Source organism: Carassius carassius, chromosome 38 (genome assembly GCF_963082965.1).
Source record: "Carassius carassius chromosome 38, fCarCar2.1, whole genome shotgun sequence".
Classification (NCBI taxonomy): domain Eukaryota; kingdom Metazoa; phylum Chordata; class Actinopteri; order Cypriniformes; family Cyprinidae; genus Carassius; species Carassius carassius.
The window spans coordinates 27,818,686-27,844,784 of record NC_081792.1 but is presented as its reverse complement, the minus strand read 5'-3'; the positions used below and the strand labels follow the sequence as shown (position 1 = coordinate 27,844,784).

Sequence of the window (26,099 nt, the reverse complement as noted above, 5' to 3'; positions counted from 1 at the left end):
AAACTGTAAACAAATGATAATAATAAAAATAGTTTGTAACGTCTTTACTGTCACTTTTGAACAATTTAATGCATCCTTTCTGAATAAAAATATAAATTTCTTTCATAAGAATAAATCTTACCGACCCCAAACATTTGAATGGGAGTTTATATAAAAACAAATATTATTAGTAGGATTATTATAAAATGGCTGGATGAAATGTCAAACACTAAACTGGCTTGGTTTCTTCAGGTGACTATGAGATTGACTGTAAAAGATCTGTGATTGTAAGAAACATTTTCTATGCCAGGAATGGCACTTTTAATATTCACACAGTAACTGATCAACTCTGATGAAACACCAGTGCATGTTTTCTTCACCCCACTGAACTTGAATAGACGGTATTCACCTTAAATTGTGTCATTTACTTGAGTAAATCGTTTATTAAAATGAAAACAGAAAAGCATAGATGCAAATGTCAATATGAAGCACTTATACATGTGTTGTGATGTACAGAGTTAATTAATGGAGAAATGTAGATGGATTACACAGGCAATGTCTTGCAAACTAACTCTTACTGTCTCACAGAAACTGGTAAATCAACACTACAGACCGCTGGCTCATAATTAACAAGTAAAGCACTGAACACTTGATTTCTGCATCAAAGATTATGTTAGAACTCGTTCATTTTCCTATAAGCTGTTACTCATTCTCAGCTGTAGGACTAATGAAGCAGGCGAGCAGTAAAAGTGTAAATGGAGAAGATTATTATCATTTCCTCTGTGCTTGATTTACTGTGATGCAGAGCGGGAAATGATCACTCACTGCCAGAGCCTGTGGAACAGACACACAGCTGTTAGTGTTTCCTTTACTGACCGGGGCAAGTTGTCACAGCTTACACATAATCAATGTTTTGTCAGGCTTATGTATAGTAAACTTTTAAGTCAAAAAACTATATGTATTGAGAGTAATTAACCCAGGAGAAAACATACAGTTGATTGAACTACACTAATTATTGTAGTGCATGTTTGTCACTGATGTGTGAATAATACCTGTTTGAAAAAAGAATGATATAAATACATATTATGTAACATTTGCATTTAACAACTTGTAAGTGATTTATGAAAAGGCACAATATGGCCAATTGAGGTTAAACTAGGTGTTTGAAATAAACACACAACTACTGCAAGAAAAAAAGCATAACTGAGATATAACCTGTGACAACTTGCCCCGGTCTCGTCATTTGTCAATTTTGTTTAGACTTTTTTCATCTAGGGAGCATCGGAGCTAAAATATTTATGTTTTGTTACTTTTGACATAAACATACACAATCGTTCAAAAGTTTGGGGTCAGTAAAATGTTATTTTAGGGAAATTAAATGTATATATTTATTCAGCAAGGATTATTTAAATTGATCAAAGTTGGCTTTCAAGACATTTTTTATGTTACAAATGATTTCTATTTATATTAAATGACAGATGCTTCCACAAATATATTATTCAGCTGTTGATAATAATCAGCAATGCTCCTTGAGCATCAAACCAGCATATTAGAAAGACTGAAGATCATGTGACACTGAAGACTGGAGTAATGATGCTGAAAATACAGCTTTGATCACAGGAATAAATTACATTTTAAAATGTATCCAAATAGAAAACAGCTATTTTAAATTGTAAAAAATATTTTACAATTTTACTTTATTTCTGATTATATAAATGCAGCCTTGGTGAGCAGAAAATACTTATTTTAAATACATTACAAAACTTTTACAGAGCCCAAACAGTAGAGTAGATCAGAATCTCATGAGATTATATTTACCTCCTGTTCAGTGAGGCCAAATTCCTCTTTAAAGTTGAACACCTCCACTGATTCAGGATTCACAGCCTCAGTCATCTTCTCTCCACGGAGGACGACCCTGCAGCACAAGAAAATGGGAATGTGTTGGACATCACATGATGTTAACTGAGACGTTAGGGGATGTTTGTCCTTCATAACATCAGATGAAAGTCCTACACTTTCTCTTTAGACCCTCGAGAAGTGTCAAATACAACAGCAAATCATAAAACACTAGTGAAACTCGATTAACTTGTCAAAAGTTCCAGCACACTTCTCACTTCTTAAGGTTATAAACATCAAGGTCATGAGTTTGATTCCCAGCAAAAGCATGAACTGGAAAAATATGTACCTTGAATGTAATACAAGTCTCTTTGGATAAAAGTGTATGCTAAATGCATAAACGTTAATGTAACCTGACTCCTAGGTTGTCAGTTCATGACAACAACAACAACAACAACAACAACAGAACAAATGCAGTGTTATCTGTCTACCTGTCATAAGCACATTTGGTAGATGTCTTCACCGACGTGTCCAGCTGGTCGCCCGTCAGCCACACAAACTCAGTTTCAGAGCGCAGACGGATGTTCACCCACTGTCTCTTTGGAACGTAACCGCAGGCAGCGTTGAAATCCCCCATGATGATGAAGTTCTGGCAAAATTAGACAAGATGAAAACTTGAGCGAGGAAACAGGAACTCGAGGAAACCAGAGATGATTTAAGAGTGAAACCAGGTGTGCAGAAAGAAGAAGAAGGAGGAATTTGTTTGGCAGGTGTGCTTAGAATACTAATGTGTTGCTATACTATTATACAGTAAGCTATGTGAAATAGATTTTGTGGATTGTTGATTTTATTGTTGAGGCAATGAATATTATATAACCCAGTATGACAGACATTAACCCTGCTAAAAAATGAACGTTCTCAGAAAGTTCTGGCAAAGTAATGAGCAAACATTCTTTTAGTAACATTAATGAAACATTTGTTCAGAGTTATCTGGTCTTTAATAATGTTAATAGCACAAAACATTATTTATACATCATTCACGGAACGTTTCAGTTGAAATGTGTATCTGTTTCTTTTTTAATGTTACTACTTGTTTCAGAATGTTCAGAGAACATTCGAATGTAACAACGTTTTCAAAAATGATAAAATGGAATGTTCCTTTAACCGCGAAAAATCATTTTAAAAACTGGACGTTTGGAACGTTCAGATAACATTAGGAAATGACGTTTCTGTTTCTTATCGAATCATATTTTTGTGAGTTGGGAGTCTGGAGAGAGAAAGGCTTCGCTCACGTCTGAAGGCCACAGCTGAGAAACATTCTGATAAACGTCGAAGAGTTCATCGATTTCTCTCACAGCCGCTTCAGGAGCCGTGTGAATGGGAATGATGACGAAGTCCGTGACTTCTGTTGTGAGACAGATGAAAACATGTTTGGCATCATTTCATCATCTTGGTGGAGGTCAGAGGTTCACCTTTCACGTCTCACCCGTTTTTGGAGATGAAAACCACACGACGAACGGTTCTCGAGCAAAAGCGTCTTCATCTCCGGTTTGAGCGTCTGGATACTGATAGACGGATTTCACAGACAACATCTTCTGCCTGTTATGATCAGAAATGAATTATTTTTATAACCTGATTTCTTTTTTTACTCTTGGTAGATGCATAAGGAAGCCCGGTCTCTGCTGGCCATTTGTCGCTTTCCATTGGTGGTTTAATGGAATATGGCCCAAAACACACTACAGAAAACTATTAAACACTTTCTTAATGGTTGATAGATGGTTTGTAATGGTACTTTTAGTGGAAACCATTAGAATTTCTGTGATGGTTTACTATTGTTTTTCTCAGCAGTCCCTATACCAACATCTAGCAACTACTAAATTGTCCCTAGCAATAATTTTAGACAAAGAATTAAATGTCTGCTGTATGCGGCACCTTTAAACCAATAAACCAACAAAAAAGTTTTCTGTTTTCTGTTGCAGTCAAACCTAGCCCCCCCCCCCCAACTTTCTTTTTCCACAGGAAATTTTAGATAACATTAACACTAAATATTAAAAAAGCATCAACCCACATGCATTTTGCATCTAAAGAAACATATATGAACCTGTTTTTGCATGCTGCTATAATATTAATAATGATTTAATATTTGTTGATAAATTACACATACCTGTAAATGAAGGCATATTGCTCTTTGTATGACTTTCTCCCGAGTCTTTCACTAATGACCGAGCTAAATTCATTTGCTCGTGTCCTGGACCTGCTGTGGAGACATTTTGCAAAGATTTAGTATTTTGTTTGTCATTTTATAGTATTCATTGAGACTTCATGAGACATTTTGTGTTGTTTATCTATCTCATGTTATAAGAGATGTCCTGATGTCTGTTGTATTTAAGCAGAGCACCTGTTCAGGTGAGTCATGAGTTGATTAAACGCTTTTCCTTTTGCATCTTTGATCTCCAGGACAAGCATGAGGTCACAGCGACTGATGCTCTGCAGTGTGACAATGTGAATTCATTCATTTCATCACTGTTTGTTTATGCCTTGAAAATCACATCACAATGTAAGTATCCACATCCAGTCACCAGAATCTGAACATTTTGTACCTTGGCAGATCTGAGCAATTAATGAGACAACGAAACGTCTTGTTTCTCTTATAATGACATGCTATGATGTTTAGAAACATAATATTATCTGGTTTGTTATGTAAAGACATTTTCTTCATTTTCGTCAGTGGTTTAGAGATTGGAACTGCAACCAAGTCTTGTATTGGTGAGTGTTTTTCATTATACATTCAAACATGAATAAATCACAATTCAATGTAAAGTAGTGAATTATGAAATATACATTCAAATAGCATCCAGGCGTTTTTAATTTTGCATTAATTATTAAATAGAATGCAATATTAAACATAAGACACTCACCTCCACTATAATGTCCAGCACATCTGGTTTGGAGATTTTGCTCTCTCCGAATGACTTTATGTTGAAGGAGCAGATCTTGAGAGCTGCCACAGCTCCTCCGAGGTTCAGCAGCAGGATCAGAGCGCTCAGCATCACTGCCATCTGGAATAAGATGTAAATCTGTGGACTTCCTTCAATTAATACTGTAACCAAACACTTCCTGATTTCATCTGATGGCCACATGTTTTTCTGCATTCTGCCGCAATGAGGTAAGAGTAGATTCCTGTTTTCAGATGTATTTGAAACTGTTTTACAGATTAAGACTGTTCTTCTTTCTTGTGTATGTGGACTTAATTGATCAAATTTATTGTAAATTTTCATAATATATATTTATAATATATATTTTTAAATATATATAAATATATATATATATATATATATATATATATATATATATATATATATATATATATATATATATATATATATATATATATATATATTAGGCAAAATAACTTTTTTACCTATATTTAAACAAATCCGCTTTCGAAGATGTGGGCATTTAAAGGGGAATACATCACAGAAATTATTTAAATTGTAATTTAATTAGCCTTTGGTCTAACTTCTGGTTTCACAATGGAAATGACACAGAATAAATAAAATAAATAAATAAAAAATACAGCATATCTCTGTCTGAAAACGCATACTTCCCTACTATATATAGGTAGTATGAATGGCAGTGAAGTATGACATGTAACAACATGGTGGATGTAGTATGTCCGAATATCATTCCCGAGTCCCAATGTGCATACTATCCACCCTATCTGCCCTAAATAGTATTGAACATGACTAATATCAGATATAATTTAACACGGATAGTGTGCACATTGGGACACAGGCATTCATGCACACTATCCATATTCATGCTATGTAGAACATACTTTCAAATTCATATGTAGTGCCTAGTCAGACAGTATGAGATTTCAGACACACTGGATGTGTTTCTGACTAACTTTTTTAATGGCTGCTGTTAGTTTAAGCCAAGTTCCAGACGATGTTGCAAGCGCAGCTGCGATGGCCGAGTGGTTAAGGCGTTGGACTTGAAATCCAATGGGGTCTCCCCGCGCAGGTTCGAACCCTGCTCGCAGCGACGGATTAAATCTTTAAGTCAGAGCAGGATTTTACATTTATTCATTTAGCAGATGCTTTAGAAATATTATTAATAAGATAGACAAAGTTGAAAAATTTGACAAACCAAATAACAAAATAAAAAATTGTAAAAATAAATATATAAAAACAATAGACAGTAAACAGTATTGTATGTGTGCTATATACAAATATATTTGTACTTTATAAAAAATTAAGTCAAATTTGCATTCATGTTAGAGCTGAATTGAGGAATTAAAATGCAGGATCTAACTGGTATTTAAGAGAAGAAGAAAAATAAATAAATAAAATAAAGTAATAATAATAAAATCATATACATATAAACAACTAAACAATAGTTCACATTATCTTCCTTAGGCAAAAAAAGAAGGACTACACTGGAGGAACTAAACAAGAAAAAAAATAAATCCTCCATGAAATCTAACAGTATGTCATTCTTTATGTTATTAATTTGCATTAGAGACTCTTTCGAAGATTCTATATCTAGAAAAATAAATTACATGTTGGAATGCATTTTTTTAATGAAAGTAGGCTAATATTTAGCTTGCAAAATATAAAAAATAACGTCATACTCAACCGCTTTTGAAAATTGCCTTTATGTGTTCTTGTCAGGTGATATATGTAACATTTCTCATCGCTCGTCATGATGGACCAATCACAGCCGTTGCATTTCTAAGATAAGACCTGCTGGTCGATTCGAATTTTTATATCAGACATAAAACTGTTAGACTAATAATTTATGTAATTATATTTATAATTCTACAAATCTATGCAGTAGACAAGTCATTGTAAATGTCAATGCGCTTCAGTGTGGGATTTAACTGTGTGAGGCGCCACGCTGCACCTGACAGATGTTCGCTGACAATTCCTGTCGACGGTTTATTATTTCTCTCTTCCCCTTTAAATCGTCAACTTCCCTGTTAACGGCACAGTGAGCGCGCAGCAGGGAACGCGCGCGCTCCTCCGCCGCGGATCAAAGGGTGACATGACTCGGCTTTGATCGCTCTTCTTCACGATACTTTCATACATTCCACAGACATTTAAAGGTATGCTAACTAATAACAGATATATTTAAACAAATTTGCATGGAATCTTGCGATCAAACGCGTTTTATTATGCAGGTTATTCAAGCTCAGATCTTTGGTCACATGACAAAATGACAGCTCTGATGTTACAATGTTACATTTAGTTACCAGTTTAACATTCTATAATTGCGACAATGTGTCAATGTATCAAGTGAGGTCTGCGTGTCATTAATTCCATGCTTGTAGTAAAAATGAAAGTGTACGTGTTCTAAATACTGAATATTGTTTTACATTTATGTCCTTTGTGTTTGCATGCTCTAAATTTATATATTTATTGATTAATTCATTCTAGAGAAATATTAAGATCTATGAATGAGGATAAAACTCGCAAATAATCTAGATTATGTATTTATTTAAATTAAATGTAATGTTATGTAATACATTATTTAAAAATATAATTATATTACATGTATATCCTATGATTTATATATATATATATATATATATATATATATATATATATATATATATATACATACATATAAATAACATTAATGGTCAAATGTAAAAGTGTAAATAGTAATAGTAAATAGTTTTTCTTTACCTAATAAATCACCAAATATATATACGTTTATTTGCTGGTCCCTGCTGAATATGCACAAACACCTTTATGTTTTTCTTGCTTAAAAAATGTCTTGCACACATGGCTAGATAATATAATCTGCTCTGCTTTATTAAAGGCTTTCTGACAAGAGGTCATGTCCAAAAAGTTTATGTGACTTTTCACTGCTGTGTTGTTGAACAGGATGGATTTGGACGTGGTGAACATGTTCATCATAGCCGGAGGGACGCTGGCGATCCCCATCCTGGCTTTTGTAGCCTCCTTCCTGCTCTGGCCTGCAGCTCTCATTAAAGTTTATCACTGGTAAGTGCTCTCTAAATGCTTAAATTGAATTTCTCCATGTCCTCAGAGTTCATTCGTCCAAGTAAAAGCATGTGCATTGCTCAGTATAGAGAAATTTCAGTGTTAATAAGGCTCTGACTTTATCTTATGTTTGTGTTATTATAGTTATTATCTGGTTTACTGTAGTTTCACTTTCCACTTTCCACGTGCCCAGCAACAGTTAGGCCAATCAGCAATCCCCCTTATTTTTCTCCACCAATCAGACAGTCTCTACTAGCGCAACGCCGAACTGTTGTCAGTATGCATGTAAATTTCATCGGAGACACTCGCTCCATTCCTGATCCGATATATCTAGAGAAAATATCTTTATTCTTCAGTTCTGTTTCATGCGTCCATGAGAATAAACCATGAACAAAAACATGAACAAAACCATGGACAAAACTCACATCGTCTATGTCAAACTGTTTCATTAAAGAGTGGCATGAGAGTGTAAAATTCGTCCTCATTATTGTTCTGACCGGACAACCTGGGGAGATTGAAGATTTTGTATCAACCCTAAGTACAGTCCTTCTCCGAGGTCACAAGTTTGGGTCTCCTCCCTGACACCTCTTTTATATGGTCCTTCGAGCCGGATCTTCAGTTTCCTCAGCTCTACAATGGAGCACACTCGTCCTCGCCGTGATATCCGTCGGCCTCGCTACCTCGATGACTTTCTGGTGAATATTCCGCCACGTCATCCTTCTTCTCTCACACTCCATGGCCACTCCAACGAGGGAGCAGCTTTTCAACCTCATGCTCCAGTCATCACTCCAGATCCAGTTGGACCTGCATCTCAGAACCTCAGCTCTGAAGCAGTCATGTCAGCTTTGCAGGAGATGAAAGAGGAGAACAACCAGCTCAGGCGAGATATGCAAATCCTCTTCAATTCTCTCTCCCTGAGATCAGCGCCTCAGCCTCAACCCCTCGATCCAGGGCATTCTGCTCAGTTTGGGGATAGCGCCACCACATATATGCCTTATCAACTTCCTGAGAGAACATCCACTCCTAATCGCAATCTTCAAGCAGTAGTGGATGATCTTCCGCCCTGGCCTGACGCTGTACCAATTCCTCCCTGGATCGAGCCTCTACCTCCTCCACCTCCAGATGACGTGCCACTACCTCCTCCGCCGCCTCCGATGTCATATTTGCCTTCATATGAGGGAGGGATTCACTCCACTCCAGCGTATGTAGAGCCGTATACTCTCCCTCACAATACATACTCTGTGGAGGCGACATACAGAGGTCCAAAGCCGGACATTCCATGTTTCACACATGATGATCCACGACAATTTGCCCGCCTCAAGATAGCGCTTGACAACCTCTTGCCTAGAGATGCAACTGAGCGGTTCAAATACCAAATACTAGTTGATCACCTCAAGTTCGAAGATGCGCTCCTCATTGCAGACTCCTATTGTAATAGTCCAACCCCCTACTCGAAGACAATGGCCTCACTGACTGAAATGTATGGGCAACCTCACAAACTAGCCCTGCAGCGCATCAATGAAGTCCTGGCCGAGCCTCCAATCAGAAGTGGGGATAGTCGAAGTTTTCGCATCTTCGGCCTCAAAGTCAGAGCTCTGGTCGGTATGTTAGATCAACTGGGCAAGGAGGGCAAGACTGAGCTGGATTGCGGGTCACACACCTCCCGACTTCTGTCCAAGTTGCCGCATGAACTCAGAGCACAATTCAAGCGTTACATAGACCCCATCCGCACTCCGATACCTACCTTGGTGCACTTCTCTAATTGGCTTGAGTACGAGGTCCGTGTTCAGGATGAGGACTATCAACCTTACCATTCACGGTCTCCACGAGACGAATATCAGAAGGGCTTCAAGCCCAAGTTGCAGAAGTCCAGTGCACGCCCTACCACAGTTTTGCTTGGCTCTGATCCTTCTCCTAATTCACCTGAGTCTCTGTCACAAGTTCGACCTCACGTCAGCACTAAACTTGAGAAACCTAAGAAGTATTGCCCCTTTTGTGACGACATTCAACATTACTTCAATCAGTGTTCAGAGTTTAAGAAGTTTTCCACTGATCAGAGAGCGTCATGGATCAAAACTGGCAAGCGCTGCTGGAGATGTGGCAGAAGTCACCTTGCTTCTCAATGCTATCTCAAGGCTAAGTGCCAGCAGTGTAATCAGACACATCTTGATATACTGCATGAGGTCAACACTCCCGCAGCCAAATCAGCCCATCCAACTGCAGCGACTGGACAACCAGCTACCTACTACCTCGATCCAGACCTCAGGAGTAGCTGTGTATTGCTGAAGATGGTCAAAGTTCTTCTCCACAATGGCAAACGCAGACTAGAGACTTATGCCATCCTCGATGATGGCTCTGAACGCACCATCTTGCTTCACAGTGCCGCTCAAGAGCTACATCTCAAGGGACAGAGTGAAGACTTAGCGCTCAGAACTATCCGTCAAGATGTGAAGACTGTTTCAGGAAAGTCAGTGTCATTTTCCATATCCTCATCTGCCCATCCTCAGAAACAATTTCGCATCCACAAAGCCTTCACTGCGGTAGAGCTTGGTCTTTCCAAGCATTCTCATCCTGTTGAGGCCCTACGGAAAACGTATTGTCATCTCAGAGGCCTCCCGCTACATTCAATCAGCCAAGGGCAGCCACTTCTCCTCATTGGTTCAGACTACCCCCATCTTCTCTCTCCAGTTGAGCCTGTGCACCTAGGCCCACCAGGGGGCCCCGCAGCATTGAAAACTCTGCAAGGTCCTGCCAAAGTCCTGCTGCCCCAGACGTCCACCCCCCAGTGTCTCCTTATTAACACTCCCACTTCCTCTAATGACCTTCTCAATCACGTGTCCAGATTATGGGAGATGGACATTCTTCCCTATCGTAGCGAAAGGCTCATCACCAGGTCAAAACAGGATAAGGCGGCCATCAAACTGTTGGAGGAGAAGACAGTCAGAGTTAACATTGACAACGTGCAGAGATATGCCACCCCACTGCTCTGGAAGGAAGGTCTTCCTCCTCTCAGTGCCCCAAAAGAAGCTGTCCTGAGTCAACTACGAGGCACAGAGAGTCGTCTCGCCAAAGACCCAGTCAAGGCTGCATCATACAGCCAAGAAATCAAGAAACTGGTGGATTCGTGTTACATCAAGAGGCTCACATCACCTGAAGACCAGAGCAGGCAATCGTGGTATATCCCCCATCACATGGTCCATCGCAATGGAAAAGACCGCATTGTCTTCAACTGCTCATTCACCTTCCAAAACACCAGCCTGAATGAACATCTACTTCCAGGGCCAACCCTAGGTTCCAGTATTCTTGGTGTCCTGCTCCGTTTCAGGCAATATCCCACTGCGGTGAGCAGCGACATTAAGGGCATGTTTCATCAGGTCCGCCTCCTGTCTGATGATCAGCCCTTCCTCCGCTTCCTTTGGAGGGACATGAACCGCAGCAACAAGCCTGACATCTACCAGTGGCAGGTGCTCCCTTTCGGCACCACCTGCAGTCCCTGCTGCGCGACCTTTGCCCTCCAAAAGCACGTCATTGACCACAGCAGCCATGATGAAGATACTCGGTTTTCAGTGGAGAACTGTTTTTATGTAGACAATCTTCTTCAAAGCTTCCCAATCATCTCAGAAGCAAAGCAGCTCATTCACAAACTTCAGACTCTGCTCCAATCAGGTGGTTTTGAGCTGCGTCAATGGGCCACCAACGTTCCAGACATCATCAGTCATCTGCCACCTGAACTCAAATCCGAGAGCAGAGATCTGTGGCTATCAATGGAGGGTGCAGATCCCCCAGAACGGACCCTAGGGCTGCACTGGCACTGCAAAACAGATACTCTCACCTATCGCCTTCGCCACACAAAGCAATCTGAGCCCACAATGCGCAACATTTACCGAGTCCTAGCTCAACAATATGACCCTCTAGGACTGCTCATTCCCTACACCACTCGGGCCAAAATCCTGGTGCAGAGCCTCTGGGGAAAGAAACGGGACTGGGACGATCCTCATCTTCCCGAGGATCTGCTCCAGCTGTGGCAGGCGTGGGTGAGTGAACTTCCATTACTTTCTAACGTTACTGTTAATCGTTGTTATGTCCACTCAGATACCGACCTCCCAGCGGCCTCCCAGAGCATCCACATTTTCTCAGATGCATCAGAGAGGGCCTATGGATCGGTCGCCTACCTGCGTACTGTCAGCGCCGCTGATGATGTCCAGGTAGCGTTCCTAGCGGCCCGTTCCCGTGTTGCTCCAGTCCGCCAGCAGTCCATCCCCAGGCTGGAACTCTGCGCTGCCCACCTCGGGGCCCAGCTTGGTGCAGTCCTGAAACGAGAACTCACAGTCTCCATCTCCTCCGTCACCTACTGGACCGACTCCACCACCGTGTTGGCTTGGTTGCTGTCTCCTTCCTGCCGTTACAAGGTGTTCGTCGGTGCCAGAGTTGCGGATATCCAGGAATTAACTGAGAGCAGCTCATGGCGCTATGTCCACTCCAGTGAGAATCCCGCTGACGATATAACTCGCGGACTGACCCTCTCACAGATCCAGAGTCACAGCCGCTGGAGATCTGGACCTGCCTTCCTTCATGAAAGTGAGTCAACCTGGTCTTCCTGTCCAGATATTACATGCCTTGATGATTCAGCAGAGCTGCGCAAAGCCAAGTTTTGTGGTGTCATCTCTACTTCCCCTCATCCACCTTTACCCGACACTAGCCAGTTTAGTAGCTTCCCAGAGCTGCTGGAAGCCACAGCTCGAGCATGTCACGGGGCGGCCACCGACTCTAAACCCACAGCTGAGTCGTTCAGACAAGCTGAACTCTCTCTCTTCAGACAAGTGCAAAGTGACTGTTTTCCAGAGGGGTTTGCTCTCATCTCATCCCAAAAGCCCATTCCATCCAGCAGTAGGCTTATCACTTTGGCCCCAGAATACGACCCAGAGACTCAGTTAATCCGTGTCGGGGGCCGACTAAGACACTGTGAATATCTCAGCTCAGGCACTTTGCATCCCTTTGTCTTAGACCCTCATCATCCTATCACAAAGTTGATCATTGCTGATTACGACAGCAAGCTTGCACATCCAGGCCCAGAAAGAGTCTTCGCTGAGCTACGCAGAAGGTTCTGGATTTTGCGAGGCAGAGAGGCTGTGCGCAAGCAGCAACACTACTGTCCAGAGTGCCGCAAGTGGCGTAGCCAACCCATTATTCCCAAAATGGCCGACCTCCCGCCTTCCAGTCTAAGGTTACACCATCCAGCTTTCTACTCAACTGGCATGGACTGTTTTGGTCCTTTCCTCATTAAAATAGGGAGGCGCAATGAGAAGCGATGGGCCATAATATTCAAATGTCTCACCACACATGCAGTCTACCTAGATCTGCTGGCCAACATGGACACTGACTCGTTCCTCATGAGTCTACGTCGTTTCATCTCTAGACGGGGAAAGCCTCATGAATTGCTGTCCGATCAAGGTACAAACTTTAAAGGTGGCAGCTCAGAACTTCAAGAGGCCTTCAACTCACTTGCCCCCGCTCTGCAGTCACAACTCGCTAGCCAGCAAATCCATTTCCGCTTCAACCCACCTAGTGCCCCTCATTTTGGGGGTTCCTGGGAGCGAGAAATCCGCACCATCAAGTCAGCGCTGCATGCCATACTGGGATCACAAACGGTCACCGAAGAGGTCCTCAGAACCATCCTTACTGAAGTTGAGAGTATTATCAACTCCAAACCGCTTGGTTACACCTCTTCTGATGTGGCAGACCCAGATCCAATCACTCCAAATGTGCTGCTGATGGGGCGGCTGGACCCATCTACTCCGCAGGTTGTTTACTCAGGTACAGAGCTCCTCAGTCGACGCAGATGGCGACACTGCCAGGTCTTAGCGGATCATTTTTGGATCCATTTTATCAGGAACTACTTACCATCCCTCCAGAGCCGCTCCAAATGGCAACAAGACCAAGAAGACATCCGTATTGATGACATTGTTCTTGTTGTTGACCAGCAGCTTCCGCGTGCCTTGTGGCTTGTTGGCAAAGTCACAGAAGTTTTCCCTGGAGCGGATGGCAGGATTCGTATTGCTCAGATTCAGATCAAAGACAAATCCTACACCAGACCTGTCGCCAAGCTCATCAAGCTGCCTGCACTTCCTCGAGACATTCCTGACTGACTCGTGTTCAACTTTGCTGCCCAAAGTTGGGGGCGGCTGTTAATAAGGCTCTGACTTTATCTTATGTTTGTGTTATTATAGTTATTATCTGGTTTACTGTAGTTTCACTTTCCACTTTCCACATGCCCAGCAACAGTTAGGCCAATCAGCAATCCCCCTTATTTTTCTCCACCAATCAGACAGTCTCTACTAGCGCAACGCCGAACTGTTGTCAGTATGCATGTAAATTTCATCGGAGACACTCGCTCCATTCCTGATCCGATATATCTAGAGAAAATATCTTTATTCTTCAGTTCTGTTTCATGCGTCCATGAGAATAAACCATGAACAAAAACATGAACAAAACCATGGACAAAACTCACATCGTCTATGTCAAACTGTTTCATTAAAGAGTGGCATGAGAGTGTAAAATTCGTCCTCATTATTGTTCTGACCGGACAACCTGGGGAGATTGAAGATTTTGTATCAACCCTAAGTACAGTCCTTCTCCGAGGTCACAAGTTTGGGTCTCCTCCCTGACACCTCTTTTATATTCAGCATTTCAACACTTGATGCTGCCGTTAAACAAGAAAAAATCACACTGTTTATTTTAAAAGCCTTATCGTTGCAATCAGTGACAGTTACACAGATCACACGGACCACACCAGAAGATAAAGATGAAACAATTCTTTTTTGTGCTATAAGCAACTTCAAACACATCAGATATATGAAAAAGGCACAACTATAAAGTAAAATTTGTTGCAAGGGTCTTATTGCAGTTGCTATGGTGTTATTTTCTCACTTAGTATTTTTGTTTAATTTAGTACAAATGAGTGTTATTTTAGTACCATTGAACGACTATGGTGGTTTTTATTTATATTTTTTAATTATTTTTTATTTTTATATTTTCTGTTTTTATTTTATTTTAGTTTAGTTAAAGTGTAACTAATTTAGTTTTGTGTTTTTGCCATTTTTATTAATATTTTTTTATGTATATGTTGATAGTTTTTTTTATTTATACATTTTATTTCCATTTTACTTATTTTAGTAGTTTGTTAAATGTTGAGAAATGTTGCCTTGGCATCTGTTTATTTTATTTTTTTTAATTAATATATATATATATATATATATATATATATATATATATTATTAGTATATTTAGTTAAAAGTATTTAGTTAAAAGTTTTTATAAATATATCTGTATAGTTTTTAATTCATTTTTACTTCAGTTTTAAGTAATTTTAGTACATCGAATTCAACTAAACATTATTGCTTTGGCAACTACATAAAAAATAAGTTTACGGTTTTTTATATTTTGTTTTATTTCAGTTAACATTTTTCTGAAATGAATTAAAATTATAAAATCTAGATCATCTCAGATCTAGAAGATTAATTACTATTTATTCTATTTACTTGAGAACCCGAACAGCTTTAGATATAAAGTCTTGTTATGAGCTAAACATTATTATGGTTATTCTTAAAAAAACAAAAAAACTATATAATAAAAAAATAAAGGTACAAAATATAAACTTATTTTCCCTTTGAATTAAGTTTATTTTTATTATTGCATGGATAGATTTATTTTTTATTTTTCTTGTTTTAAACAAACTCACTTAATTTTGATACATTTTCAAAAAAAAAGTAACATCTTAAAAGTAATTTTGCTTCTCAAGTAAATCTATCTTGATTTAAGTGTCTATATTTGTACTGGAAAATCAAAATAAAATCTTTTTTTTTTAAGTGTGTTTTCTTGCTAATCTCTCAGACATCATGGCTGCTTTTTCAGGTTTAGATTATTTAACACGTCTCTTATCTGATGACGGTGATAAATGCTGGTTGTCTAACCGACTTCTTTTTTCTTCATGTCACTAAACTAGGTGAAGGGTTAGTCACTGCAAAGAGCTCACATTCCATGTCACAATACATATTTACAGCATGCCATTAATTCATATAGCTTTAGTTTTTTAATAATGTATTCAGGAAGCTAAATGTGTGTGTGTGTGCATTAGCCTGGTACATGCAGTTCTGCATTAGGTGCTGATGTCAGCCGAGTCTTATGCAAGCTGCCCAGTAGACTTTGGTCCTCGTAATATCTGGGAGGCAAACTTTGCTCTACATGACACAGTCATCAGAACCGCTGTTTGCCTGTGGGCTTGAAAGACTGACTGACTCCTTCAATGTCTCTTCTGGATTGTTTATGAACTCGTGCAAGCATTTTATGACACTGTTTGCCATCTCAAGCATCTCTTTCTGCTCCAGATGTGAATTATAAGGAGTAGCTTAAAGGAATAGTTCTCCAAAAATGAACATTTACTGTAAATGTGATCACCCTCAGGCCATTCAAGATGAGTTTGTTTCTTCATCAGATTTGGAGAAATGAAACATTGCATCACTTGCTCAGCAGTGGATGCTCTGCAGTGAATGGGTGCCGTCAGAATAAGAGTCCAAACAGCTGATAAAAACATCACAATAATCCACACCACTCCAGTCCCTCAGTCAACATCTGGAGAAGTCCATAATAATGCTTCCTCCAGAGAAAAAGTCAATTTCCTGTTGTCTCTCACATCAAAATCCACCCACATATTTGTGTAGGAGTGTTTTGGACTGTTTTGACATGTAAATGGTGCTTGATCTGTGTAGATCTCTCTCCTGATTCAGATTAGATTACCTTTTTCATTGGAGAAAGCAATATTATAGATAATGGACTCATATTTTAGCTGGAAGCAATGGTTTAAACATTTTATTTAAAAGTTAAAACATCTTAATGATGGATTTGTTTCTTACAAACACACAGCTTTTCACTCCACAGATGTTAACTGATGGACTGTGGATTACTTGTGGTGTTTTAATCCGCTGTTTGGACTCTCATTCTGACGGCACCCATTCACTGCAGAGCATTGCATTTTCAAACTCATCCTAATCTTGGACAACTCTCATGCTAACAGTAAAGCATCAGCATAGTTGTACAGGTCCTTTATTTGATTTGTTAATTTTTTGTGATTTGTTCTTCAGGTATTGGCGCAGAAGGCTGGGAATGCAGGTGGATTATGCCGAATATGAAGGATATCGCTTCTGTTACTCTCACAGAGGGACTCCAGGCACCCGTCCGTCCGTCCTCTTGTTACACGGCTTCTCTGCACACAAAGACATGTGGCTCGGTGTGGTCAAGGCAAGAAACCACAGTGGAACAGTTGCTCAACAGTTTAATTCACTATTTAACAAACAAGCATTATTTTTGGTGCATTTAAAGGTCAAATATATAAAATGCTCAAAAATTATTTCACAACAAATCTCATGGCCTGAAGAGCACTTTGGGACATGATTTCGAAAGAATAAAATACAAGCATAGTTACATAAATCCTGTTGACTCACACTGATACTCAAGAACACATGCTTTTAATATATGAATCAGATCATGCAGTAAAATAATCGTTTGACTGACTGTGCTTATTTCTTTTATCTTTTGTAGTTTCTTCCTAAAAATATGCACTTGGTGTGTGTTGACATGCCGGGACATGAGGGTACGACCCGCACCAGTGCTGTGGATTACTCCATCGAGGGCCAAGTCAAACGGATACATCAGGTGGTTATTTCTGGCAAATGTATGTAAATGTAATGCTTATTATTTAAGAATTTTTAATTGCATTTAATATTCAAATTATAATTACATGTATACGTTTTTTTTATTTTACTAAATAATTTACATGTAATTCATTAACTAATTTAACTAATTGGTTAAAAAATTATGTGCAATAAGAATAGTAATATAATAGTATTAATCATTTTAATATTCAAATTATAATAACAATATTCATTTATAACATTTTTCTTTTTCCAAGTAAATGAGAAAAAAAATTTATGATATATATATAAATACATGTTTTATTAAATTTAATATTCAAATTGCAATTAACATTATTTTATTTTAATTTAACAATTAAATTAATTATTAAATTAATTAATTTGTTCATTTGTTTATTATATATATTTATATAGGATTATAAACTATTAGAAGTATCATTGGTAATATAACATTAATTTTAATTAATTTTAAAATATATATTTTTAATTCATACCAAGAAAATCAAGAAAAGCTCAGTTTCTTATCAGTCTGACACTTGATTTGATGTACATCAGCTTGATGAATTCCCAGCCACTGACCCAGTTTTTCTGTTTGGCTAAACCTTTACACGATTTGCAGATTAATTCGTTTCTCTTGATGACACAGTGGATTTATTAGGCTTACATGTTGAGATCTCTCTGAAGCATCTTGAGATCAATGAAAAGCCCTTGTGTCTTCATTTTCTGTATTCTCGGCCCAGAGCTAATCAGCTTTCTTTCAACAGCACAGGCTTGTGCCTAAAATAGATGGCCTTCTTCAAACCCGGGGCACTTTACTCGGTTTCCCAGCCTGAAATACGGCCCTTGTGTGTCAGGTTGATTTTGGCTCAATTAAGGCTGTCTTTCATTTAAAGCAACTTCTGCTAATTGCTGATTTGCTTAGCTGGAGTGATTATGCGGAAAGAGCCGTTTTGTCATGATGCTGAGAGCAAGCATTTTTGGGGTTTTTAGGTTAAGGATGAACCTGCTTGTTTTGATGGAAGAAGATTAAAAATAACTCACTTTTATCTCTGGAGCACATTAAAGTCTCTGACTTCAGATCTGATGCAACCATTTACAGTCTATCTGAAGACTGATTGTTTGTCCTCACTGAAAACAAAATGCTGTTTGATGCAGAAGAATTACATACAGCCAGCCGGACAAAAACTGTTAGTGCTGTTTTTCTGTTTTCTTGCTGGTGTTTGATTCTTAAAACGATCTTTTAAGATGTGCATTAATATCCAGCTTACAGGAAAGGTTCTCAGAATTTCTCAAAGTTATGAACAAACGGTTTTCCAGTAACGTCTATAGAATGTTTGTTCAATCTTTACAGTATCTGGTCTTTAATCATTCTCAGAACGTCAGCACAACAACATTATTTCATTCATAGATCATTCATGGAATGTTTTTTTTTTTAATGTTGCAGTTGTGCGTATAATGTGTTTTAAATGTTACCATTTGTTCGGAGAACATTCAAAAGTAACATTTCCTTTATGTTCCAAAAATGATCAAAAGAAAATACTTTTCAAAACTGGACATTTAGAATGTTCAAAGAAGTAACGTTTTTGTAACATTTTCAAAACATTCTCTGAACGTACTGTATTTTTGTTAGCTGGGGAGCAGATCCAATTTTCTCCATTTTTTCTCTGTTTAGTTTGTGAAGAGTATCGGTTTGACCAGAAAGCCCTTCCACCTGATCGGCACGTCCATGGGAGGAAACGTGGCTGGAGTTTATGCCTCCCGTCACCCGTCTGATCTGTGCGGCGTCACACTCATCTGTCCAGCAGGTCAGTTCTTGTGTTTCTGACCATTCTTCAGCACTACACTCATCCTGTAATCATCAGCAACACTTCTACATTCTCTAGAAATATCTGGAATCAGTGTGTTTCAGAAGGTTACTTCTGTAACTGGGTTATTATAGTAAAGCAACGGTAAAACTAATCAAACTGAAATACAATGTAAAAAATACATATTCATACAAATACATATGAAAAAAATTTCTGATCTCATGCCTGCATTAATATCCCATGACATGTACTTTGTACCAAGGATAAAATGTTGATGAGGCCAGTAAAATACTGATAAAGACGGATGAGGTTATTGTGACTTTCCTGATTAGATAAGATGTCAGGTAAATAAAAGCATTATTTAAGTCACAGAACAGATCATGAGCACCAAGACAAACTCTGTATTTTCCCCTCAAAATACATAAACCATTTTAAAACAAAACGTATAGAGTTTGCATGACATTACAAAACTATATGACATTGATATATATCGCCGAATTGTGCTTTAATGGAAATAAAAAGGTTTTTATTCTATTTATTGCATTAAATGTGCACTTTAGCTAAAATGTGTAAAAAAAAAAAAAGTTAAATCTAAAAAATAATCTGTGATTTTATAGATGTTTATTATATCAGTAGTAAGCAGTGTTACTTTTGTATAATATATCTACTACTATACTTTTAATATTTTAAAGTAATATAATATGAATTTGTAATATTTTAGTAGTAATATTTTCAATTACTGAATATCTTTCATTTTAATTTCAGTTAAAGTTTTAGTTATTTAAGTACATCAAGTTAACATCTCCCAGGAAGAATACATGCTTCTGCTGTGTAACCAAACAGTTCTGGGTTCGGCAGGTCTCCAGTACCCCACTGAAAGTAAGTTTGTTCAGCGTTTGAGGGAACTGGAGCAAGCTCAGGACAGTGAGGGGATCCCGCTGATACCCTCCACACCAGAAGAGATGGAGGAGATGCTCAAACTGTGCTCATATGTGCGCTTTAAGATCCCTAAACAGGTGTGTTTATGTGGTTTGATGCTTCTCATGGGAGTTTGAATCGGCTGTGAATGGCTGTTTTGGTTCTTCCTCTGGTTTCCTAGATTCTTCAAGGACTGGTTGACGTTCGGATTCCTAACAATGACTTCTACCGCGAGTGTGAGTGTCTCTGGTGTTGTTCCTACCTTAGTGTCTTTAGAAATAGCAGATCTGTGTTCAGTCTGATCGATATCTTCTGCAGGTTTCATGGAGCTTGTCGGAGAGAAATCCAGACACTCTTTACATGAGAACATGCATCTCATTTCAACTCCTCTTCAAGTTATTTGGGGGAAAAATGACCAGGTACAGAGACACTTTATTAGGATTGCAGAATGTGTCTCACAATTGCAAGTTATTCATTGTGAGATTATCAGAATTCTGAGAAAGTCAGATTGTGCGTTTATATCTCAGAATTCAGACTTTTTCCGATTTTTTAAACTTTTTTTCTTAGAATTGCGAGTTATTAATTCTTAGAATTCTGAGAAAAAAAGTCAGATTGTGAGATTGTATGTCACAATTTATACCTTTTTCCTCAGATTGTGAGTTTTTATCATCAATTTCAGATTTTTTATGACTTTTTCAGCATATTCTCAGAGTTGTATTTCTGTTTGCCAGTTTATATCCCTTATTTTTTATATTTTATAAAAAATTGTGAGTTTATATTTTGCAGTTGCAAGTTATTAATTGTGAGATTCTCATAGTTCTGAGAAAAAAAACAGTATGAATTGTGAGATTTTTTTTTCAGAATTTTCACATTTTCTGACTGCTTTTCTGACTTTTTCTGACTTCTGATTTTATTTTGCAAGTGCAAGTTATTGTTACCCAAAAAGCCAGATTGTGAATTTCTATGTCAAAACTCATACTTTTTTTTCTTAAAATTGTACGTTTCTTAAAATCTTGGAATTCTTCCCTTTCCTTACTTTTCCTTGACTTTTTACCCAGAATTTTTTAATTGTGAGAAAAGAGTCCGTTATAAATCCGTTATAGTAAGTCCGTTATAGTAATCATCATTACTACTTTTCTTCTTTGCAATGTAACGGCATATGTAGAATTCAGCCATTATAAAATGAATGTACATTTGACACTTGACATGAGAAAAGAGCAGATTCTGTGTATTGTGTCCTCCAGGTGTTGGACGTGTCCGGGGCTTCAGTTCTGGCCAAAGCCATCCCAGGATCTCAGGTTCATCTGCTAGACAACTGTGGTCATTCAGTGGTGATGGAGCGGCCCAGGAAATCTGCTCAGCTCATCATGGACTTTATCATCGCACAACAGAACGCAGCGATCCACAGCAACAAGAAACTGTCCTAGAACTGGACTTCATATGGCTTTAATATGTGGCTTCATGGTTGGTTGAAGGTTGAGGATCTCAGCTGCAAACCTAAAAGTTGCTGGTTTGATCTCGAGAGAGAAGGAGAAGCGGAGAGTCCTGCTGTGTAACTGATTACTCTTTATTGTAAGTCAATGCAGTTTGTGCACAGAAAGATGCATTGGATCAAAGACTTTTAAAAAGCAACAATATATGATTTGACTATGGAAGCCTGTTTCTGCCTCTGAATAAAAAATATAAAAAATGGAATTGTGACTTGTTGTTGCAGGTTTATATTTCGCAATTCTGACTTTTTTCTTGCAATTCTGTGTTTATATCTCTTAATTCTGACATATTCTCTCAGAAATGTGAGATATAAACTCACAATTGTGCGTTATAAAGTCCAATTCTGAGACCATTTTCTTATATTTGCAAGTTTATATCTTGCAATTTTGACTTTATTTCTCAGAATTGTTAATTGTTTTCAGAATAACGAATTTAAATCTCACTCAATTCTGATGTTATTTCTCACAATTGCAACTCTTATTTCTCAAAATTGTCAGTTTATGTAACGCAGTTATGAGAAAAAAAGGGAGAATTGTGAGATAAAAATTTGCAATTACATTTTTTATTATTATTCAGTGGCAGAATCTGGCTGCCATATTTTACAGCCTGTAAATGATCCGTAAAAGTTATGTTTGTAGTGAACGCTCAGGGACGCACACTAACCACTGAGTTGAAAAGCACTTCAATAGCTATGCAGATACAGATCAGTGTCCTGCAGACAGCATTGGTTCCATTTTAACCTGGAATAGACCAAAAACAATTATTTACTATTAATATATTTCACATTTTCCTCTGATACCATTCCATGTTTGAAGAGACCTACCTAGACAGCTTTTCTGGGCATCACAGGCACTTTCCTGAGCTGATCGAATGCCCAGAAATGAGACGAAGCTGATACGCTTATCTCTTTTGTTGTTCTTTACCTTGCCATTTAAAGATGATTTAATGTTGGTGGTGAAATGTGCATCATTTTCTTTCTTATACCACTGTTTTTACAGTTTAGACCTTGTATATAAGACTGTATGTCTTGTGGACATGTATCTCGGAAATAATGCAGCTATTTCATGCCTTTGTTAGAATCTGGTTAATAATGCTGTCTTTAGTGAATGCATATTTAGTGAATTCTTACAGTATTTTTGTCAGTTTAGACTCAGTTTACATGGTCTTAAAACACAGGAGACGTAGTGAAGTTTTCATTTTATTTTCATGACTAATCTAAATCAACATTTATCAGTGATAATATATCACAACATTTTGTTTGAAAGATTCTCCAAATCACAAAGGAACTTAACATGGTTCAGATATGACTAAATATCTTTATAAAAGTCATTTAAGTACATTTGCATCATATTACAGCTTGTCCCTTGAGGGAAGACAAAATCATAAAGTACTTCATAGTATAAATATTTTTCCAAGCTGAAAATGTTTATTGTACCTTTTTAATCTAAAAATAAAATAAAATAAAACAAATATTTTAAAAGTTGGATCATTTGTGTTTATTTCCTTCACAGAAGTAGTTTAAATTGTAATTGTGGTATTATTACCAAATCGTGAGTCCATGACTTTCATAAATTCTTCACTGAAGACAAAATAGAACATATTCCAGAAAATGGAATTCTCATTCATGTTTGTGGATCAAATCTTGTTACAAAGATGAACAATATTTTTTTGTTTAGCCCTGATACAGGACAATAACACAGTTTTTAAAATGGCATGAAAATGTAAAAGTCTAATACAGACGTCAGTAAATGTTCCCATCTGAAACTCTTGACATGAAATCTTCACAGAAGATCGAATCATCAGAGCACTTAACAGGGCAAATATCTCTTCCAAACTGGAACTCATTAAACACTTTTTCTCAAAAAGAGAAACTAAAAGTATAATAGTCTACACTGAATCTAGTGTAGATGTTCAGTCTGAGACTGTAAGGCTCTATCAAGGCCTCCAGATGGCGCTCTTGTTGACATTCATGTCTTTGCTGGAGGTCTTCTGGTCTGGCAGGACACTTTCCCTCCTGTTCTGATCACATGATGTCTGCAGCTTCTGGACGTGCTTCAGCAGTCTTCTCTGGCTCTGTGTCTTCATCTCATCTTTGAACAGGAAGTGCACAATCTCACCGACACTCCTGAAGAAGCCTTGATTGACAGCATGTGAACTGGAGTTGTGTCGTTGCAGGAAGTTGAGCTTCATCTCCAGGAAATCAGCTTGAATCAGTCTGCTGCTCGAGGAACTCTGGAGCCAGAAGACACTTGAGCTGCTCAATGCTGCTGTTGATACGATCTCTGCACATCTTCTCCACCATCGGCTTTCTCAGCTGCAAATGAAGACAGAAAAGCATCAGAGAAGTGGCCTTGGAATAAACCAGTGATTGAGAAGAGCCGTGAAAGCTGCTGCAGTAATGCTGCTGTAAGTAGGATGTGAATGTACCTTGTTGTTGAGAGGGAGAAGCTCCTTTGAGATGATTGTAGCTGTCATGTCTGGATCTCTGTGCTGTAGATCTCTCTGTTCAGAGTGAGTCTGGTTTGCACTGGCTGCAGCTCCTCTATTTATACTCCCAAATCTCCATATGAATGTGTGAGGCTTGAGCTTGTTGGAGTTTCTCACCGTTTGGAGCCAATGGAAGAGCTCAGACAGACAATGAGGGATGTGGAGCGCCACATGCTCAATGATCCTCCATCAGGAGCTCAAAGGAGCAGGTGGAGAGTGACTCTGGGAAAGTGCTGAGAGCTCATGTTCACATCAATGACACTGAAGCAATGTCATAACCAAATCAGTGCCATACTGAGATTTCATTCCTGAATCTGGTGGAGCCACAGAGACACACAGCTTCCCACACTTCTGTATCATCATTAAATCACTCACACAATAGAAGTGTGTCGGCTCCCACAGGACTAATGTGGTTTCCAAACACTGAATCACCTTTGCTGTGAGTCACACAGAAGCTTTAATGATGATAGGCTGTAATAATAGTTTTTTTGAAGTAAAAAATATACTACTATTCTCTGCAAGATTTTAAATTATAATTCAAGTCTGGAAGGTGGTTAAATCCATTATGGGTAGGCTAAATGATTTATTAAATTGATGCATATTTTGTTTGAGTTAAATTAATTTAATAACTGCACAGATGTGCTTCAAGTGACTTTGTAAAGGCATTTGTAAATTCAACCTTTTGGGTTTAAATATTAGGCCTATTTGAACATCTGCTTCTCATGTGAATAGACACACTTCTATTGTTGTGTGTGTGAGAAACTCTGGAGAACAGAGTCACAGTTCTCATGTCATTAGCATCCTAAACCCCAGCACAAGCTCAGGATTTGACAAACACACAAGGGAGAACACACACTTCTGGATATTTACATGCATGCATGAATGTGCTGATAAAAACATCATTAATCCACACCACAAAAGTACTTGTGGATTATTGTGATTTTTTTATCAGTTGTTTGGACCCTCATTCTGACGGCACCCATTCACTGCAGAGCATCCATTGATGAGCAAGTGATGCAATGCTAAAAATTTGTTCCAAAACTGTTCCAATGAACAAAATAATAATAATAATCTTGAATGTCCTGAGGTTGAGTTAATGTTCATCATTTTGTGATTAACTATTTCTTTAAGCCTAAACTTAAAATTGTAGATTCACTTTCTTGCCTTTGCATTTCATGTCTTTGAAATCATATACAGAATATAGAGACAGAAATTGAATGTAAATCTTTGCTGAAATCTATAATTCTTTACGTTTTTCATTGCTTTAAGACAGATTTCCAGAGCATATGTCCTGTGTCCTGTGCATAGCTGTAACTGCAGAATTCTTGAGTTGACCATCTTGTGGGAACTTGAACTGTCCTGTGTCCCCACATTCATAAAGATGAATATAAGTGACCTTATGGCAGATGGCAGAAAGGATAACATCCCACCGATTCACTCATCAACACACTGTTGTTCAAGCAGCTCAGGCTTCTGATTGGCTGAGAGGAGAGCGATGTGAGTATAAATGGAAGCTGAAGATGACAGATCCATGAGACAGCAGCTCCTGTGAGGAACCTTTAACACCGAAGACACTTCGGTCAAAACTGAGCTTCATCTTCAACACTCGGCCCGACAGGAATCAGCATCAGTCATGACGACCTACATGGACATGTCTTTCCAGAGCAGCATCAAGACTCAACACGTGCAACACGCAAGGTAGAAGAACTTCACAAACTGGCAGATGCATGAAAAGCTCCAAACCTAAGAGCTATCTTTAAGTATTTCATTCAGTTTTGATATTCTAAATGCACATGAACTGACGTGATTGTGTTGTTGTTTTCAGATGCGTTCTTACGTGTTTGGAGAGAAAGTGTGGCAAC

General features: G+C 38.3%; 2 protein-coding genes, 1 non-coding gene and 1 pseudogene across 5 annotated transcripts; 2 read left to right on the top strand and 2 right to left on the bottom strand.

Annotated features, from left to right (window-relative positions):
* Positions 1-402: 402 nt before the first annotated feature.
* Positions 403-4,892, bottom strand: LOC132119705 (deoxyribonuclease gamma-like). 3 transcript variants are annotated; one of them, XM_059529895.1, is made up of 8 exons: positions 4,734-4,892; positions 4,214-4,302; positions 3,980-4,072; positions 3,302-3,414; positions 3,108-3,217; positions 2,307-2,464; positions 1,798-1,894; positions 403-813 (listed from the first exon to the last, which is right to left on the bottom strand). In XM_059529895.1, exons 1-8 carry the CDS (start codon positions 4,872-4,874, stop codon positions 751-753), a joined length of 864 nt encoding a protein of 287 aa, XP_059385878.1. In that variant the 5' UTR covers positions 4,875-4,892; the 3' UTR covers positions 403-750. The 3 variants fall into 3 exon arrangements, with proteins under 3 accessions (XP_059385878.1, XP_059385876.1, XP_059385877.1); XM_059529893.1 differs by having other exon boundaries at positions 3,108-3,220; positions 4,734-4,891; XM_059529894.1 differs by having other exon boundaries at positions 3,108-3,220; positions 3,980-4,069; positions 4,734-4,891.
* An 888-nt stretch (positions 4,893-5,780) lies between these two features.
* trnas-uga (transfer RNA serine (anticodon UGA)) lies at positions 5,781-5,862 on the top strand. Its single transcript has one exon. It is a non-coding gene; the product is annotated as a tRNA-Ser (tRNA).
* A 904-nt stretch (positions 5,863-6,766) lies between these two features.
* Positions 6,767-22,604, top strand: abhd6a (abhydrolase domain containing 6, acylglycerol lipase a). Its single transcript, XM_059529892.1, has 9 exons — positions 6,767-6,925; positions 7,710-7,829; positions 16,967-17,123; positions 17,424-17,537; positions 19,209-19,341; positions 20,200-20,357; positions 20,441-20,495; positions 20,578-20,678; positions 21,504-22,604. The coding sequence occupies exons 2-9, from the start codon at positions 7,711-7,713 to the stop codon at positions 21,684-21,686; spliced, it is 1,020 nt and encodes a 339-aa protein (XP_059385875.1). The 5' UTR covers positions 6,767-6,925; position 7,710; the 3' UTR covers positions 21,687-22,604.
* Positions 22,605-23,629: 1,025 nt separating this feature from the next.
* On the bottom strand, positions 23,630-24,225 carry LOC132119702 (transcription factor HES-5-like; annotated as a pseudogene).
* Positions 24,226-26,099: the final 1,874 nt, after the last annotated feature.